The sequence below is a fragment of the Ammospiza caudacuta genome, chromosome 1 (assembly GCF_027887145.1).
Source record: "Ammospiza caudacuta isolate bAmmCau1 chromosome 1, bAmmCau1.pri, whole genome shotgun sequence".
In the NCBI taxonomy this organism is placed as follows: Eukaryota; Metazoa; Chordata; class Aves; order Passeriformes; family Passerellidae; genus Ammospiza; species Ammospiza caudacuta.
The window spans coordinates 85,408,069-85,426,723 of NC_080593.1; the positions used below are offsets into that span (position 1 = coordinate 85,408,069).

Sequence of the window (18,655 nt, forward strand, 5' to 3'; positions counted from 1 at the left end):
TGGCATTGCTGTTGTGTATCAAGTACCAATGACCAAAATTATCTGTCCATGAAAGTCTGTATTCCATCCCTAAATCTTATCCATACTCCTCTATTGGAAAGGGTACCTCAAATGTCTGAACTCAGCGCATGAAGTGAAACTGCAGAACAGATGTGGAAGAGTACTGACTTGAATTTGCACAACAAGACTGTGATATGAAACTCATCATTTGTCACAGGCCCTTAACAAATTATAAAAAAAAAAAACAACAGTCCTGAAGCTGCCTGCATCTCTCCAGATAAACAAATTCTGCTGTTTCTTCCAGGAATAAGTGAGGACATTGGCCATTCAGGCACATGGTCAACAAAAATTTCCCACTTAGAAACAAGGCCCAATTCAGTCCTAATAAAACAGCTCAGTAACTTAGGGTAAGGAAAGGATCCTCATGATCACAGATCACTGCCTGGTTTACAATCCTCCTGAACTACACAGAGGTGGTGGCAGGCATTTCAGCTGTCACTAGCCACCTCAGTCAAAGCACATCCTGTCTTCACTAGGCATTCAGGTTCCCACTGTGGTCAACAGAAAGAGGAAGAGACACTTGTGCAACCCATCATCTTTTGTAGCTTTGCTACCCTAAGACACGCATGAAAGCACTTGAAAGATACTTCCCTGTGTCACCATTAACTGGAGACAAGCAACCCAAATAAGAGGTGAGGAGGAACAGAGCACACACCAAGGTCCCTTGGTCAGACCATAAGCTCATCAAGCAAAATATGGAATGCAACACCTTCCCAAAACAGCCCTTGCTGTTGTTTCTGACAAGAAGCGAGCATCTACCTGAAGAGATCTGTGAACAGACTGTAAGAACAGTAAAAGGCTGGGACTCCCATGACTGCATCTGACAGCAGGGAGCTGACAACCTAAGGGTGATTAAACCCAAATCTCTAACAGAGCTTTTATGAGACTTATGCGCTGAGTTTGATCCAACTGCTGATTTGAGCACTCATGATATGAAGTTGGACACAAAAACATGAGGATTTTCTTCACCAAGAAATCACAATACTACCCTTTGAAGTTAAAGTTTTTTCTCTCCACTTCTTCCAAGCTGAGATTCAAAAAAGGGCTCTCTGTAGGTGGGCAAAACAGCTATGCTGGATATGTTCATTAGTCTACATGCTACTTTCTAGCAGCAAAAAAAATGCCACTGTAAGCAAATAATATGAGAACCATGGCCATTCCTACTGCTTGTCTGTTGTAGGTAAAGGCCTCCAAATTTGTCTTACATTAACGCACATTTTATAATTCAATATGCAATCAATACTCAAAATAGCATTTATTTCCAGATACTGCTAATTCAGCTACAGCATATGAACCTCATTTGAAATCATGTTATGCAAAGTCAAATATCTCTTTCAAAAACACTTCATTACGGTTGTAGTGCAAAAGCAGAATTGCCCAGCATAATGAAATGCTCTTCCACAACCATTCAAAGGATCTGTTAAGTCAGTGTAGAAAAATTTGCCTTGCAAAAGTTTTGCACCAACACAAAAAATCATGGAAGAAGTCTTTACATATCAGGGTCGGAGTTCTGCACTGACTGCAAGTCTAAGCCAAGCAATCTGAGCAACTATCCAGTCAGACTTTACACACCTTCTCTTCAATTATTTCCAATGTATTTCTTGAACTCAGTGAAATCTTACTGGTTTGAAATTTTATATAAACATTGTGACATAATTTAAGAGCAAAAATAATTACTTTCTCCTTCCCTACATTAATGCGTTTTAAAATAAAGAAATTAAGATAATCAACTAATTTTGCCACAATTAATCAGTCCCCATACTTAGGTATTGCCACTAAGTTGCAACTAATATATTCAGAAAAGACATAGCTGTAGTAGAGATTAACTCAATTATGCAGAAAGCAGAGACTGCTGCAAACTCAAAGAATGCAGTCATTATGAATCATTTATGACACTGTACACATTTTTTCGTATTATTTTTGCTGGAATTTTACTAGCCCTTTCTTAATGTCTAGTATTTGAATGCAGGGCTATTAGCACTTCCAGGCCTCTGGCATAGGGATAAAACAAGCCCTTTGCAAGCACATCATCCTTGAGCATTTTGATAGACAAGTTAAACATCACAGCTTTTACAGCTGCACATTGGAGAAAGCTTGGGAAAGAGGCAAAGCAGAGAAACTGATGTGAGCATGTTTACAGTGTTGTAAAATTTATTTTACCATCTTCAGAGCTACTAGGCTATTTATTTATTTAGGGGATAAAAGTAACATATAAAAAGCTTCCTATGAAGTTCATTCATCTCTTTCATTTTAATGATTATACACCATCATAGCAGTCTTTCACCTCAGTGCCATTCAGACATCAATAGATGAATGCTGGAGCCAGCATCTGCTGCACAGGCAATTTCTCTACTCACTGAAAGACTCCATCATGCCCTGCCTCACTTCTTGCAGGATTTCTTGCTTTAACTGAAATCCTAAAAGGTTTCTCTGTGACCTCTGAAGATTGCCCAAGTGCTATTCCATGGACACAGAGGGCAAGACACAATGAAACCTTACAGACACAGCACCTATAGCAACCTGGGCAGAGCACAAAGTTAATTTCTTGTTAGCCAGATTGGCTTGAAGTTCCTCTGTATTACTTGAAGTGTTGCAATTAAGTACTGCTCTAAGCTATGCTTAATTAGGCTGTAAGCAAATGCTCATTTGTAACTTGCATGCAGTGTAATGCAGAACTGAATGTTCACTGGAAGCAAAGGGAAATAACACTGAAGGTACATTTGCACAAATATAGCTGGCAGCCTCCTGATTTTCCACTTCTTATTAATATCCTAGAAAATACTAAAAAATGTGTTACATTGTACAAATGGTTAGAAATTGATAACCTTTATCCCTGGGACTGAATGTGGTGCTCTCACGACCCCCCCCCAGCTGACAAGCACTTCACTTCCCTTGAACTGACAGCCTCTCTCTGCAGAAGATGAAAGACTCAGGATTTAGATTACCTTTCCCACCTGTGCAGGCAAAAAAAGAAAACCAACAACAACCCAATGCCAAAAAACAACCAAAACCCCCAACAGACTAGGATGCAAATCAGGGTGGGTAAGTATGCTCAAAGAAAATCAAAAAGCATAAACCAAAACTTTCATCAAAAACATTGACTGGATCCACATTCAGGAGTAAAGCTCAGTCTCACCACTGCTCATAAAAAAACCAAAAGAGGTTTACAAATATATTTAGGACCTTTTAAATGCTAGAAATGGAATGACATTAGCTTCAAGTGCAGCGACAGCATTTTTCAGCAAAACATTATTTGAGTCTGCCTTTGAGAGCATGCTCATTTGACAAGGCTGTAACAAGAAGCAAGGCTCAGCCTCACTTGGATGAGCTTTACAAAGCTTTAACAAGCTAGTTTGTTAAAGAAAAAGGTTCAAAGGTCAGCCAAGAAAAAAAATACATAGAACAAACCAGCATATAACACAGAAAACCACACAGAGAATATAAAATAAAAGGTTTTACCTGCATGACTAGATGTTGCTATTCCTGCAACATCAGCTTTCTTTTCTTTGCCTTATGAAGTGGAGGGTGATCTTTATATATATATTTAATGCCTATTTCTTTTCAAGCTGTCCCATAAACCCATTATAAGGTGACAGTACTGCAAGCAATCTTTTCATTTTCTCCTATACACAATGATAGAGATGTGTGTGTGTATACATACTTCAAACATTTAAACATAACACTGCTCAAGAGTTTGTGACAACTCAGTAAAAAGCATTCATAAACTGAAGCACAACAGGTATTGTTCAATGCTAAAACTCTGTACCTGATACCTGATGCTTATCAAAGATCTCATCTATAGCTTGCTCAGCAGAACTGAGAACTCGGTGAACGAAAATTGCTGAAAACATTTGTAAAGCTATTTATAAACTCCAGAAACACTGCAGTCATCTTGCTTTTGGGTAGATTTTAGTAAGCAATAGGGAAAATAAGTGTAACCAGCACCAATGTGACAAGCAAGTTATTTCAAAGTAATTATCTACTCTTAAAGTTTGCAGGCAGGGACATGTTCACAAATGACTCACAAAAGCCTGAGGGTGACTTGTCTGTAAAATTAAATCCAGGTGTTTTACTACACAGACACTGTTATTTAGCTCAGAATGCTCTCATTAATGTTTTGTACCTCCTTTTTTTTCCAACAGTTTTTTTTTTAAGCAGTGTTTGTTCCTTGTGAACAGCTTTTTCCTATTCTCATTACCTATTCTGGCAAGGATGGTGAGGAAAGAAAATTTTTAAAGGTGAACATAGAAAAGGAGAGGAGGAACACGAACAAGGTCAGCTCATGGGGAGGCAGCCAACCTTCCCTGGTGACTGCTGGGCACAGGCACCAGTCCCAGCACTCAGGAGCTGCTTCCTCTGCAGCACACACAGAGATAACATTCCTATGAAATGTCTGGGTGGACAGTGCACACTGTAAACTTTGTGTGTGTGCAGGGTGAAGCAGTATCCTCATAGCCCATCTCTAAATAAACCCAAAAAACAGAGCAGTTCCTCACTCTGGCCAGATAAGAGATGTAGGCAGATGAAAGGGGCAGCTGAAAAGACCTGGGTGCTATTAAGTGGCACCTGTTTGGTAAAACACAGAAGCAGCTTTTAAAGGTCTCTCCCACTTTCATCCCCTTTTTCAATAAAAACTTAAGACAACCATGTTTTCTTTGCTGTTAATGAAACCTCACTGGAAGCGAGTCTGCTGTGACAAAGCTACTTTATTCACATTCCCCAGAAACATCCCATGCTCTTGGGATGGGATCTTGGATCCAAACTTCCAGCTGACTGTCAATCCATTTTGTTTCGGAGTGCTATTCATTTCTCCCTCAGCCACACCAGAAAAACCCAAATAGTGCAGGCATGAAGCACAACAGTGGTATTTCCAATACTGTTGCTTCCCGAAATGTAGCAGGAGAAACCAGCTCCAGTAATCCCAGCAGCAGCAGGGTTTACCACTGGAGAGAACAAGCAATCCTAATGCCAGTGGAGAAGCATGAGATGCAGCTTCTATGGACAAATGATGGCTTGTCCTTTAGCAAGTCCAGATTAAACTCACTTTTATGTAAATTTAGTAAATGATGCTCAGATTACAGCCAGGCTGAAGCAAAGATTGAAGGTACTTACATTAATTCAACAAAATAATTTTTAGTACAGTAATTCTGCACTCCTATTAGGAGGAAGAATAATATAATAAGAATTTGATAGCAATAGGAGGCTATAAATCAAAAGCACAGAGAATTGAAACTCATCCAACAATGATTTAATTAACTTGCTATTAAATTCCAACTGATATTTCCCCCTGTTTAGGAAATGGAACAAAACTATATCTGCAAGCTCTGGCACAATGCAAGAACATCCTATTACCAAAACAATGAACTAACTCCAAGTTCCTTCTTCCCCACGCATCCACACACAAACACCATCTAAGAGAAGATGGACATTTTAAACAGATTTCCACTTTAATCAGGGGCACAGGTCACTGTCCAAGAAATTAAAAGAAGTCCAAAGAAGCCTTTTACCTGCTCTGAATGAACAGCATCCCTCCTCACACTTAAGCAACAACTGTGCTGATGGGTTGGAAAGGAACAAACTAAACACTGGCTTTGCCTGCCATCCCTAGAAGTAGATGCCAGCAAGCAAGCAAAAACTTGGGTGTCTTCCCAGTCCTGCTCTCCATACATCCCCAGCGTCCACCAGGGATCACCAGCAGCTCAGCTGCAGGTGCCAGCACAGCTCTGCAAGAGCTGCCACAGCTCACCTGGGGAAGGAGCTCGTGGTCAGATCACCTACCAGCTGCTGGCAACAAACTGGTGCCACGAGGTCACAGAGGATACACATTGACAGCAGAGGCTCTCAATTATGAGCTGGTGCTTTCTTTCACCTGCCCTCTAGCAGAGGTCCAAAAAGGCTTCTATCCAAAATGTCTAAAGTTGACCTGAACTCACAGCTCAAGTCCAGACAGCACAGATGTCACACAGACTCAGTGTGGCTGTTCCTGCCTTGCTGAATGACTCCTTAAAGGCTATCAGCACAAAGTTACCACATCTCTGATTTGTCTCAACCATTCATTTATGGTATAATTACGGTCACTCAATCTAGTTCTGGGTTTTTTTAATTCTCTACTTCACTTATGTTTACACCAAAACCCATTCCTTCCTGCCTCATTAGGCACAGAGAAAGTTAGAACTCCTCTCATATTGTGCTTTCCCATTTTTCACTGCCTTCTCAGCCTGATAGCTCCTCAGTTCTGTCAATTCCTGATCAAAACATAGAACAGCAAAGTTATACTCTTACTGTACTGTTAATAAAATACAGCAAGAGGAATGTGCAACAAAATGTGCAAGTGCACACATAACTAAGATGCCCACAGAAAAATGTAGTATGGACACACTAATGCAGTCACTGGTGCAAATACCACAGACTGCTCAGTTTATTGCTGTGCAACAGCTTTTTAAAACAACTGCAAGTATTACTGAGTGGCTGGAGACCCACTGGGGTACCAGGACACGTGGAGCAAGGCAGGCTTGGGCCAGGTTGGTTCCATGCATTGGATGGACAGTGCATTCCCCACGGGTCCTGAGCACACAGCCCTCCTCCCAGCACACCCCCATGGCCAGAGCATCACTTCCAGGTAGGGAGCCAAAACGATCCTGGGAGCTGGGCCAGGTTTGTGTCACTGGAAACAAAAAAATTCCCAACAAATAACATAGTCTTGGGTTTGAGCACGAGATGCCCTTAATATTTCCAGTAATTCATGCTGGGACTGTAACTACTGTCCTGGCACTTTCCAAAAAGCAAGAACAAAGAGACTAATTTCTTTCTAACAGAAAGCTTCTTGCTGTAAGAGGCATGAGGAAGCAGAAACAGCAGCTTTGCCTCTGTGCTGATCCCAGTGCTCAGCAGCCCACGTGCAGGGCTCCAGCTGGAGAGCCTGCAGACCCGCCTGGAGACCAGCACCAACAGCACCAAGGGCTGCTGGCCTTTAGCTTAGCCCAGAAAGCTTCTTAGACCTCAGATATTCATCATTCCCTTCCTCAGAATGAGTAAATGCGACTTTCAGCATGATGAAACTGATCATGCTGTGAACTCATCTCCATCCTGATTTCAGGACAACATGTTTCCATGAGGGAGGAGATAAGATGACAAGTAATGCAACATCTTTGCTTCCCTGCCAATCAAATTTAACTCTGTTAAAACTTTGGGAATGTGTTATTTCTCCAAACCAGAGAAGGGCACCCAAAGGCTGCATGTTTCATGCAGTTAGATCACAGCCCTGCAGCAGAGGCCTTCTCTTTCCCTACTTTATTCCCAAATACAATTGCAACTACCTTTAAAAAAAGCATCTGAGTTAAACATGCTGCAGAGCAATTTATGTATGATTTATTTACTTAGTGTAAGAGACTTGTTTCAAAGAAAGATTTGAGAGAAACAACTTGATGTGTCATGGCAGATACTCCTGAAAACCCATGTTTTAAAGCAGGGCCAAAGGGAATGCCCAGACTTAGACCTAAGGAAATGACCAGATTATATCCAGCTATAGATTTGGCCTGTTTAGAGAAAGTCATGCCCTGCTGACACACTTAGATGTCAGTATTTATTTTCAGAATGTCTTGTTGCAAAAGATTGTTCCACTGAAGGATCAAGTACAAAATTTGCTGTGACACACACAAAATCCAACTTAGTACATAATGCCTGCATTATACACAAGTTCATATTTTTATACAGCTTCTCTTTAGAAAATCAACATCCACATCTTCAAAAGAGCCAATATAAAAGTTTTATGGGAAGAAAAATGAAAAAATGTGCATCATAACATGTAATTAGAACAATAAAAACTAAGAAGTCTGTTTACACAAGCTCCCTTGAAGAGTAACTAAATCTGGAAAAAAGAATGACATTAATTCATACCCATTTGTGAATTTAATTTGCTAGAAAAGAGTAAATAATTTGGGTACATCAAACTGCTTTTTGGAAGTTTGCCTGGGCTGTATAGAGGGGGGATGTGAGAAATTTGCCCTATTTTTACAGTTGAAAGCTTCATTGACTCACACAAGATACTTAAGCCTAATATCCTGTGGCATTGCAGTGACCTACATGTAATTATTGCATGCTTTTTCCAAAATATTTGTACACAACCAGAAATTATAACCTAAGTTACCAACTAGCTCTTCATTTATCCAGCAACACAAAGATGGACTTCAATTGGCAGTAAGGTAGCTGTCTAATGTTTTTAGCAATCTTTTGGACAAATGTTTGGTCTTGGTTTGGTGCAATTTTCTGGTTTCCATTTTTCTTAGACAAACTTATTTACCCTGTTAAGCAAACAATGGTTTAAAAATTTTCAGCTGTCCCTTCTCCTGGCATGCAACCACTTCCCCCACTTCAGACATGGGGTGATCTTGTGTTTGTGGGTGTGCATGAGCCTTACATACAAAGATGTGGGGAAAAGGGAGAGAAAAATTATCAAGTGGTCTTGCAATGCCCCTGGTGTCACCCAGAGCATGTCCTTCCTGCTACTGCCTTTTCTTGCCCTTCCCATGCATGGCAAGTGGGAGTGCTCTCAGAGGTCTGCTGGAATTTTGGGCTCTGTGGTGATGGGCAGATGGGTGATACTTAGAGGACAAAATCAGGCACAGATGAAGAGGGGAATGCTTGGGCATGCACTGATCAGGGAGCTCCTCTCCTGCCAGCCTCCTGTCCAAGCTCACAGACAACGCTGCTCTCAACTCAGGGACTTAGCAGCTCTTTGTCAGCTACCACTTGAAGGATCAGGCTTTCTCCAAGCACAAGACACCTGCACTGTCTCACTCACCACACCAGAAACTGAAGTAGCTACTGACTCAGCAGCACAACAGGTTGGTACTTCCCATCCAGGTGCTCACCAGCTGGTTGGCTACATCACTAAAACTTCAGCTGTGCCATTTTTTATAGACCCATGTGCTGTTCACTATCAACAACCCAACTTTTAACGTTTTTCACTGTAAAACTAAGCTCAAAGTGGGCTTTTTCCACCTGCAGACCTGAAATAAAGGATCATACTGCTGAACTCCAAAGAGGCATGTATCTCTTTAATGGAAATAATTTCTGAATGTCTATCACCAGGTTTTTTAGGTCACACAACCCTATTAGCACACGTTGCCATTGTGGATGTTGTTCAGTGCAGGACAGCCTTTGAAATGTAACCTGAAAGTTCACTGCTATTTCTCTTCTAAGTCTTTTACTTCTAAATTATGTGCCAGTTTTTCAACCTTTGTGTGCTCAGAAAAAAATTATCCACAAGATTAAGTTCTTTTTCTAAAGCAAAGAAGATTATCTAGAATTAAAAAAAGCACCCTCTAAAAACCAAATCTGAAATGATTTCAATAAGCCCAACACTCCAGTTTTACCTCCCAGATTGCTTCTCCCATTAAATGACCATTCCATTTGCCTACAGGTGTGGTTAGTTTTGTGCTGCTACTGAAGACTTGTTATTTCCCACTGTTGTCTGTCTTCTGGGGGCAGCTGCAGTACACTGCTGCAGCCATCAGCTTTAAAAGCAGTATTCAGTGCCTGACTGGCAGCAGAGTGAGAGGTGGCATACTGCTTCCTGCTGTGGTGAAATCAGTACCATTACCCAACAGATCTTGTAAAAATATTCTCAAAAAAACGAAATTATTGCACTTTTTTGAGTACCATAAAGAAAATGCTTTGTCACCATGAGAAGACAGAAAAAAGAACCTAGCACAAAAAAGTAAGAAAGGCTTATTACAGCTATTTTTGACTGCTCTACTGTTTTTATCTTTCTTTGCTGAGCCAAGAGTAGGAAACAAATGCAGAGCAGTGCATAAAGCAATGCTGTGAACTGCTTGTTAAAAAAAGCAGTGGCAACTACATGAAAAAAATAAGGAAGAGACTCAGAATCAGTAAGAAACTTGTATGTCAGGCTCCAGCTACAGAATAAAATTGACAGAATAAAATATGAGAAGACACAATATCCATTTTTTCAGCCAAAAATGTAATTCAAGCTTTATGACCTGAAAGCTTCTTTACTCACTCTTTCATTCACACATGCATCCTTTTCCTATAGGGAACAATATACTGTGAAAAAGTATAACTTTTAGTAAAACTTGAATAGAGCTGGCATTTCTTTATGCCTAAGGCTTGGTAATATGACATGAGACTCTTCTATGTTTAACAAGACTGGATCTTTAAATTTCTCTTGCATAACCCCTACTAGATTTTATCATTGCAGAGTTGTATTTTACAATTATTAAATAACAGTGAGCTGTTCCAGGAGGAACAATACTAACATTTCCTTTGTGAGGAAGTCCTCAGACCCTCCAGCTTCCCACTGCTGTGTGTGCCACGTGTGATGCCCTGTGTGATCAGAGCTGCAGCACTGCTGGCTGGAACTGCTATTGGCTTATTTACCTGTAAATGCTCAAGAAGCATCAAAGGAATCCACTAGCACCTCACGCATCCCATGTAAACAGAATGGCTCATTCTCATCTCCAATTTTAATCTGTGTTCATAATTTGTAAGCAGAGAACCTGAATTAAGCATCTTGATGTTTTACCTTGGTTAGCATTTAACATTATATTTATATTTTTCTTAAAGCACAACTTATTTTCCCTAACTGCCATGTACTAAAACTTGCTATTGCATTCCTTTAACTAAGCTCATCACTTGTTTTATTAATCAGTAGTTTGTATTGTATTGATGGACATCTATCTCAGCCAAAGCCTGTCCTAAAATAATTTACTCAAATTCCCAAAGTACACATTTTTTTAAGGTGTTGAAGTTGGAAAGATGTATAACATTTCTTAAGTTACTAATTTCTTTTTACTCATGATGTTTAGCAGACTCCCGTGAAGGGAACTAAAAATTATGAGGAGGCTGAACAGAGAGATTATTTTGTTATCCAATGATATTTCCATGTTTAAAATTGAGGTAGTTTTCTTCCTTCATGAAGAAACTAAACCTACTGTCTTTTACCATTCATACTTTAAAAATAGAAGGGTTTTTTCCAGTTTTGTTTCTCTGACTCTTCATTAAAGAGAGCAAAATACTTTGATAGAGAGAAAAAGAACACTTTGCTATTCTTCCCTCATCCAGAGCCAGTGTTTCTCAACTGCTTCCAATGAGTTGAAAGGCTGAAATGATGTATTTACATCTACAAAAGAAACCATTATTGCGCAACAAGCTTTACCTCCTCAGCTTGTACCTTAAAAGGTTTTACCACTATAATGGATTGTCTTTGATTAAAAAATTCAGAAGAAAGCCTATCTATACAATATAAATTATTTCATTTTAGGCTTTCAAAACATTTGTCAAAAATTTTGATTTTAAAGTAAGGTAGAATAATCTTTAAAAAAATTTAAGGTAAAACTTGTGAAAAGAAAAGATCTTCTATTCTGCCTTTATAGCCATCTTCTCACATACATTAAAAGACTGGTTATTTTTATATTTATCTGCTGTTAAACCACTAGTTTCTAAATTTGATCAAAAACTGACTCACAGATCATTTAGGGTTCCTTAAGGTTTTACAGAGCCAAGTTTAGGGTGGCTTGGATAATTTTAGTAAAACATAGAGCTAAAAGGCAAAGAAACCCTGAACCAGGAGGATATTTGGAGAGGTAAACACAGGTTCATCAGAAACTAAAGTTTATTTCAGAAAAACAGCTCTGCTGCTGTCCTGCTGGCAAGTGCCAGGAGGCAGAATTGCCGCTGGTTTTATCTCCCCAGAGTCACATCAACTCTGCCTTGGCACAACAGCTTAGCCAGTACCTGGGTCTCTGACAGGGCCTTGTGTTAAATTCCCAATGGGATGGCTCAATTTCTTCCCAGGGCATGATTTGGTTACCTGTCTGTCTTGTATGGGTAAGAAATACAGTAAAACCAGTGGAGGTGCACTCAGGTGTCTCTCAGGAAAGGAGGCAGCTGTTAATGGCACTGTAACACAACACAGAACACACAAGGGCACACATCTGGGTCCTCTGCTTGTAGCTGTACCCAAGCCCTTTATCCCTCAGAAAGCATGTAGGAGCTAATTACAAACTAATTGAGCAGTGGCACAGAATTTCTCCATGTTTTTGGGTACTCAAGAACAGAATTGTTGTAAGCCAGTAGTCAGAGTAGCCCATTTTTTAATTCCCATGCAGGTCTGCACAGTTTACAAAATAAAAGTTTAGTCTTCAAGTGTGTTTGAGGAATGATACAAAACAAGTTAATTTTTTCTTATAGAGTGGAGTAGGACGGAGAAGAAAAACTTCTGTGTCACTGAGGTTACTGCTCTGGACCACACGAGAACTCAGTCTGGGTTGTCTTAACTGCCAAGAACCCAGAAAGTTACTCCACCAGCTTTCCACAGGACAACCTTCCCCTTAAATCCCATTACAATGAGCTCTGCCTAGTCACAAGCTCTAAGAACATCTTTGCTTTTTGAGCAGCTTCATGAAAAACAAATAAAACTCCATCATGTCTTTAAAGAATTCAGCTTTTCAGTGTTTTTGTGACACCTAGAATATGCAGTATAAAAGGCACAGATCCTCATCCAACTCTAAGATAATTCACTTGACTTCAGAATTAGTAAATCTTTAGGCTGAATAACAGAATCTGAAGGATATTAAGCATTACTGCTCCATTCACAACATGCATTTATCTGAAAGAGGCTTACTTAATTTTTACACATCTTTCTTACAAACCTTCTAAAAAATGTCTGAAGCCCTTTTTGAAGATACTCTCTCGGCCAGTGCTGCCCTACTCACAGACAAAGTGCACAAGAGTTTTTACTTATCTGGAAGCTTTCTTTCTGCCTTCAAAATGAAGTAGTCCACTGCTGGTTTGCACACGAGTGGATGACCCAAGGTTTCATCCCATACTCACATGCTTACTAGCAGGTTGACTCTGAGGTAAAGATCCAGGGGCCAGCACTGGAGAGCTTGCAGGGCTACAAAGTTCTGGGAAGGGGTTTGGGATGGCCGGCAAAGATGATGTTCGGAATTGCTGTTCCTCTTCTTGAAGACGCCTGTAAACACAGAAGCACTACACATTAAAAGGAGCAAAATGGCACCACTAGACCTGGCTCTCCTGCCCCAGGGTTTGTGATAATGACCCTAAAAACAAGGAATCAAACCCATTCTTTTTCTAGGTAACTACTATACAGTTACAGCAACTCCTAGTGCAAAGTAGGTAATTGCATGTAAAAAATGACCAGTCAGGCATCCATGCTTGCTTTGTTGCTCATAATTTGATTACTTGGGTGAGTAACTGAGGTAACTGTGCAAATAAAATAAACAAAAATATCTATCTGTATTCACTGTTGTAAGCAGTAGATTACAAGCTTAAGCTGTGTGTGTCAGAAAGTCAGTAAAGCTCTTCCAAAGCAATGTGAAAGAGGAGAAAACAATGGCAGTCAGTCAGAGCCAAATTCCAAGTGGATTTGAAAACAAACTACCCTACTGTAGAGTTCTCTAAGCTGCGACTTAAACCAATATTGTCATCTCATTATAATACCAGATTCTATCTCCAAGCAACTTGGCATTTCCTGAGAAATGAAAAGGCAAAGACATGGCTTTAGCAATAAGCAATTAGCTGGAATTGTATCCTCCCTCCCAGACAAGTTTGCATCCCCCAAAGTACGCCTCATGAGTCTGCATGTAACAGAGTTTCAGGTTCCAGTTTATTGTAGAGCTGCAGTGCCCACACCAACAAAAGAAAAACTAAAACCTAAAAGGAAAAACTAAAAAGCCTAAAAACGAAAAGAAAAACTAAACCAGAAAAGCTGTAAGACGTATTCGTGACTACACAAAAGGCTTTTGGTTTCCCTGCTGCCAGGGTATCACCACTGAAGATGCATTAGCTGACTGCAGCACGCTGCCCTTCAATGCCTAAGCAGAAGGCACCATCTAGTGGCAATCATGAAAGTTTCCAAATCAACTAACTACTGGATTTGAAAGGCAAATCATTAAAAACTCAGTTTGCTCTCATTTTTCTGCATGCCTTCAGCAAGCAAAGCCTTCTCAACAGAGCTGCCTGGGAGACAACTGCTGAGTTTGCCCACGGCAGCATGTCCCACTCTGGGTACTCTCATTTGTATTTGCCTATACCTGGGGGATGGCAAAATATAACTGCTGTGAAACCTGCTCCACAGGTAACTTTGTCCTGCAATTTAGTTGCCTTGGTATTCCATGAATGAGTATTACAGATCTGGGGGGTTGCAATTAACAGCAGTTCTAACCATAACTATGAACTATGCCAACAACTACTTGACCTGCTTCATGTATTTAATTTTTTTTGAGCTCCCCATGTGTGCAGTCCTCTACAGCACAGGGTGAAAGGACAGGGTAAGATTTCTTCAGACCAGTTCACATGTCATATCTGTGCAACAGGGCGCTGTACTGCAAGTTTTTGACTGACCTCCACTGTAAGAAGTGGAACCAATACAATTAGAAAGGTGTGGTTTCCTGAAGCTGGGAGTTCTCTGGGCTGTGCTGTGGCTCTACTGCTGCCAGTGGAGCATTTACTTCATAACTGATACACACATAAACCTGTGCTCCTAGGAGACCACAGTCAAATCACTCTGTTCTGGTGGCAAACAAGACGGATCCAGATAACCCTGAATAGAAGCTGCACCATCACCTTCTTTGATGATGATAAACACAGGATGTTCTAGTGTGCATGGAAGTATAGATTTCAAAAAGGCAGAGTGTTCTATAAAAAGAGTTGCTAAGTTTTTAAACACCAAAAATAATTTAAGTGATTTGACTGAGATATTTACAAATTATCAACAGCTATAGGACTCCAGAGAGTACATTTTCCAGTACAGCCCCATTCAAGGTTAACTGTGAAAATACCTGTAGAACTGATGGCATCATTAGCTGACCTAGCTGCACTGCATATCCATTCAAATAGAAAAGTTGCCTGTCTTACATATACCATTCCCATAAGCAATAGATCACTGTTAAGGGTTAGAAGCCACCCCTTCTACACATGGTATTTTTCTTTTATTATACTATTACTTTTCACTTCTTTCAAAGAACAAACTGCTAACTAGCAGGAAAGAAATTAGTTTACCTACTCATGCTGACAGAAGTTCCCTTCCTCCTGCTGCCTAAAAAGATTTTAAGAACCTGTACATCACCTATATACTCTCTCCCATCACCATCAAGAGTTTTCCTCTTGAAGCCTGAATTCCAGTCCTCAACTTTACAACAGGGGGACACAACTTTAATACTTTTTTTTGGTAATGACTTACACAGTGCACTGAAGTGAGTGAGCTGAAAGTGCTCTGGGAAGAACAGATACCTAACTAAGAAATTCTTTTTTTTTTTTTGTTTGTTGGTCTTAAACCACTGGGGAAACCTCCACAAAGAGAGAGGAACTTGCTGTGTATCAAAAGTAGTTAAGCATACCTTCATCTGTCTACATGATCTCTTATGTTTAATAAAACCTATAGGCTGTCAGTGGACACCAGACTTGAGAGCACTGGCTTTAACAGTTTGGAAAAAAATCCAAATATGGATATAGCTTCTGCCAACTGGTACCAATGACATACTTCTACAAATCAGCTGCGGAAACATCAAACCTTGACTAAAAGAAGGGTGATAATATGTGGAAACATTATGTCCTACACTTTTCTATGCAGAAGTCCAGTCTAACGCCAAATTCCTTACCAAAGTGGATCTCCTCTTTTAAAATACAGCTCTTTTGAAGCCAGTTCACGGCCCCTTAGGGAACAGGAGGCGAGCGCCTTGTCCCTACCTGACGGCCATGATGCGCACGGGCTGGGAGCGCTGCACCCGCTGCCGCGGGGACGTGGGCTGCAGGGCGCCGGGCGCCGGGGACGGCAGCTGGCTGCGGCTCAGCTGCCCGTTCTGCAGCAGCGGAGCCGTCTCCGACTGCATGCTGCACGTGGAGTATAAGCTTTCAAACGAGGAGTTCATGTCGTTCACCAAAGCTTCCAGGTCCACATCGTCATCTGAAAGACAAAACGAAGGCAGTGTAACACATCTGGAAGTCCCAGGCAAAGAAAATGTGGCAAGAGCAAAGACTAAGTTTCAGTAAAATTGTAACATAATTTTTTAACTACATTTTCACAGCGCAAATTATTATTGCAGATATAATGTATTTCTCTTAGAGTATAAAACCACAAGAAGTAAGAGCCAGCAATGGAGATTTGTTTTGTCTTCCATGGAGAAAAGCTATGGACACAGAATAAATATTACAGTATTTACTCTCTCTCTCTCTCTCTCTCTATATGTATGTGTGTGTGTGTATCACACAAGAATTTAGTGGGATTTTTAATAACGACAATGCTAATGTGAAGCACCACTTCACTTACTGATAAACTGCCATATATTTCCAAAGCAGATCACTTACAAATACCTCAGTTTGGCTTGGCAAAGTATCAAGTTTAGATTGTCCAACACTTGTCCAAATACTTTGAAAGACTGAATAATTTAGAAGGAAAAAAAATTAAGACAGTGCTGCAGGACATCACTATACAAGTGATTATTACATCTCGTTAAAAATCCTACTGTATTTTTTTGACATGGTATTTTGAAGGGCAGTCCAGCAACTTTCATATAGAAAGATCTATCTGTATCCCTGCTCTTGCAGTGTGATAGATAGACTTCTACCTTAAAGAGTACAAAGTAAATCAACCAAGGATGTGGTGTGGCTGGCTGGAGGAACATCAGTCCCTAAAAAGGGCACCAACCTTTCCATATTCACCACCTTACCTCACTGTAAATAAGTAACTTGTGCTGAATCATTCCTCCTTAACGATCATAATTACTCTGCAAGACAAGAGAACTCTGCAAGCCCTTTGCACTAACCACTCTCTGAACTCCTCTTGCAGAGCGCTGTAATTACTCCCTAGCCACAAGTTACATCACTCCCTATCAGGAGTTCAGCAGGCTGACGAACACACACATCGATATCTGCTTCTGGTTACAGCACAGCCACTGCCTGAACAGCTACTCCTGACCCAACAGAGCTTTGTGCAGCCAAAAATGTGCCCTTATTTTCCAGCTGTATCAACTGGCCTGGCAAAACATACCATTGCTGCCAGCAAACTTTCTGTCTCACAAAACTCTTCCTGACAGGGATGGAAAGTAGAGACAAGCGATGGAGCGGGCAAACACACACTGCTTTGCCCCTTAAACACAAATATCCATTCTTTTGCCATGTTTTATAGGTAAATGAACCATCAGAAGCAACTTGCAACCAGCTGCACTATTTTCTTTTAGGTACCATAAATGATTTTGTACAAATATCACATTTCTTGAGGATATAATGTAAAACAGGCATCACTCAATTTCTGTCCACCAACAACATGCCCTGATAACCATAATGAGATCTGAACATGGCATTTACATGGCAATTGTATTGGGATGCTGATGACCTCCATTCTCAGTGTTGGGTGAACAAAAGACCTGCTCAGAATTAAACAGGTTTCTGGTCATGCCCCAGCACCTGAGCTCTATTTAGTGACCTGAAACACCAAGTTTCTCACTGCAAGTCAATAGGCTCTTTACTATAAAGTAACAGACTTAGAATGTACTGAAGAGGATTTCAAGGTTTACACATGTCAAAAAGAAAACCAAACCACTGAAAGGGAAAAAACCACCACACCACCCCACAAACAGATTTCTTCCTTTTAATTCTTTATGGTAATTTCCCTCAATTTTTGTATTTAACAGCCACTACACTACTACTAAGACTCACCTTCACTAGGTTACACCATCTTCTCTGTATGTCAGCTAGCCGATGCATTTTCAACAACCTAAGCTTTGCTTTTCTTGGACAAAGTCTACAATAATTTTCCTGCTATTTTTAGTGATCTTGAGACAGAGCTGCAACTTAAATTTCATTCCATCCTCCAGATTCTTATTCTATTTGGAGAGGACATATCAAAAACACTTCTTGAGCAATCACAAGGGAACCACAGAAGTAGGAGTATAAAGAGGGAGAGGCCGAATTACAAGGCTTTTAAATTTTATCATTCATCTAAAGTACCGAGCTGCAGGGTGTCAGATGGCTGTCAAGTAAAAGCTTAGGGCTTGGATGCAGGAGATATAAAAGACAGACCCTGACCACAGAGTCAGGGAGTAAATGACAGCAACTAACAGCAATTGTTTAGCATGGTGAAAAGCAGAAAGGGAAGAAAGTCGAGGCATACATTCATTCAGTGGAAGTCCATATGGCTTGGTCCCTGAGGGTGCTAATTTATTAACAATTTAGACAAAGCTATTAGCGTGCAAGATCATTAAGTTTTCAGGTGATTGTAACATGGGAGGAATGATTAAGAGTCATCTCAAGCTATCCCTGAATAAGAAAACAGTTGCAAAGGTGTCCTATGTAGCCTAATATGCATAAAATGAGGTACTTCATGCAAAACACTAAGCAAAGCAAGTATACATAGTTTAAAGCATTGAATTACCATTAGCAGGCATTTAAGAATATCAATTACACACCTAAATTCAATTTCTAACAGGACAGACACTGACAAGGCGCATATAGAGTTCTCCTAATAAAATGCTGCACTGAATTCCAGAATCTGGTTTCACTTCTCTGTCAGCTCCTTTTCTCTGTGGGTGCAGCACTGTTCATAATAGCCCTCAGT

The 18,655-nt window shown here is 40.3% G+C and overlaps 1 protein-coding gene across 1 annotated transcript in view; it reads right to left on the reverse strand.

The window, feature by feature from the left end:
• The window catches only part of GRB10 (growth factor receptor bound protein 10), a 144,833-nt gene that overhangs the window by 40,287 nt on the left and 85,891 nt on the right, over positions 1 to 18,655 (reverse strand). Inside the window, exons 4-5 of the mRNA XM_058805251.1 lie at positions 15,790 to 16,006; positions 12,913 to 13,054 (exon numbers count right to left, since the gene is read on the reverse strand). Coding sequence (XP_058661234.1) covers positions 12,913 to 13,054; positions 15,790 to 16,006 — 359 coding nt within the window. The remainder of the gene's footprint in view (positions 1 to 12,912; positions 13,055 to 15,789; positions 16,007 to 18,655) is intronic.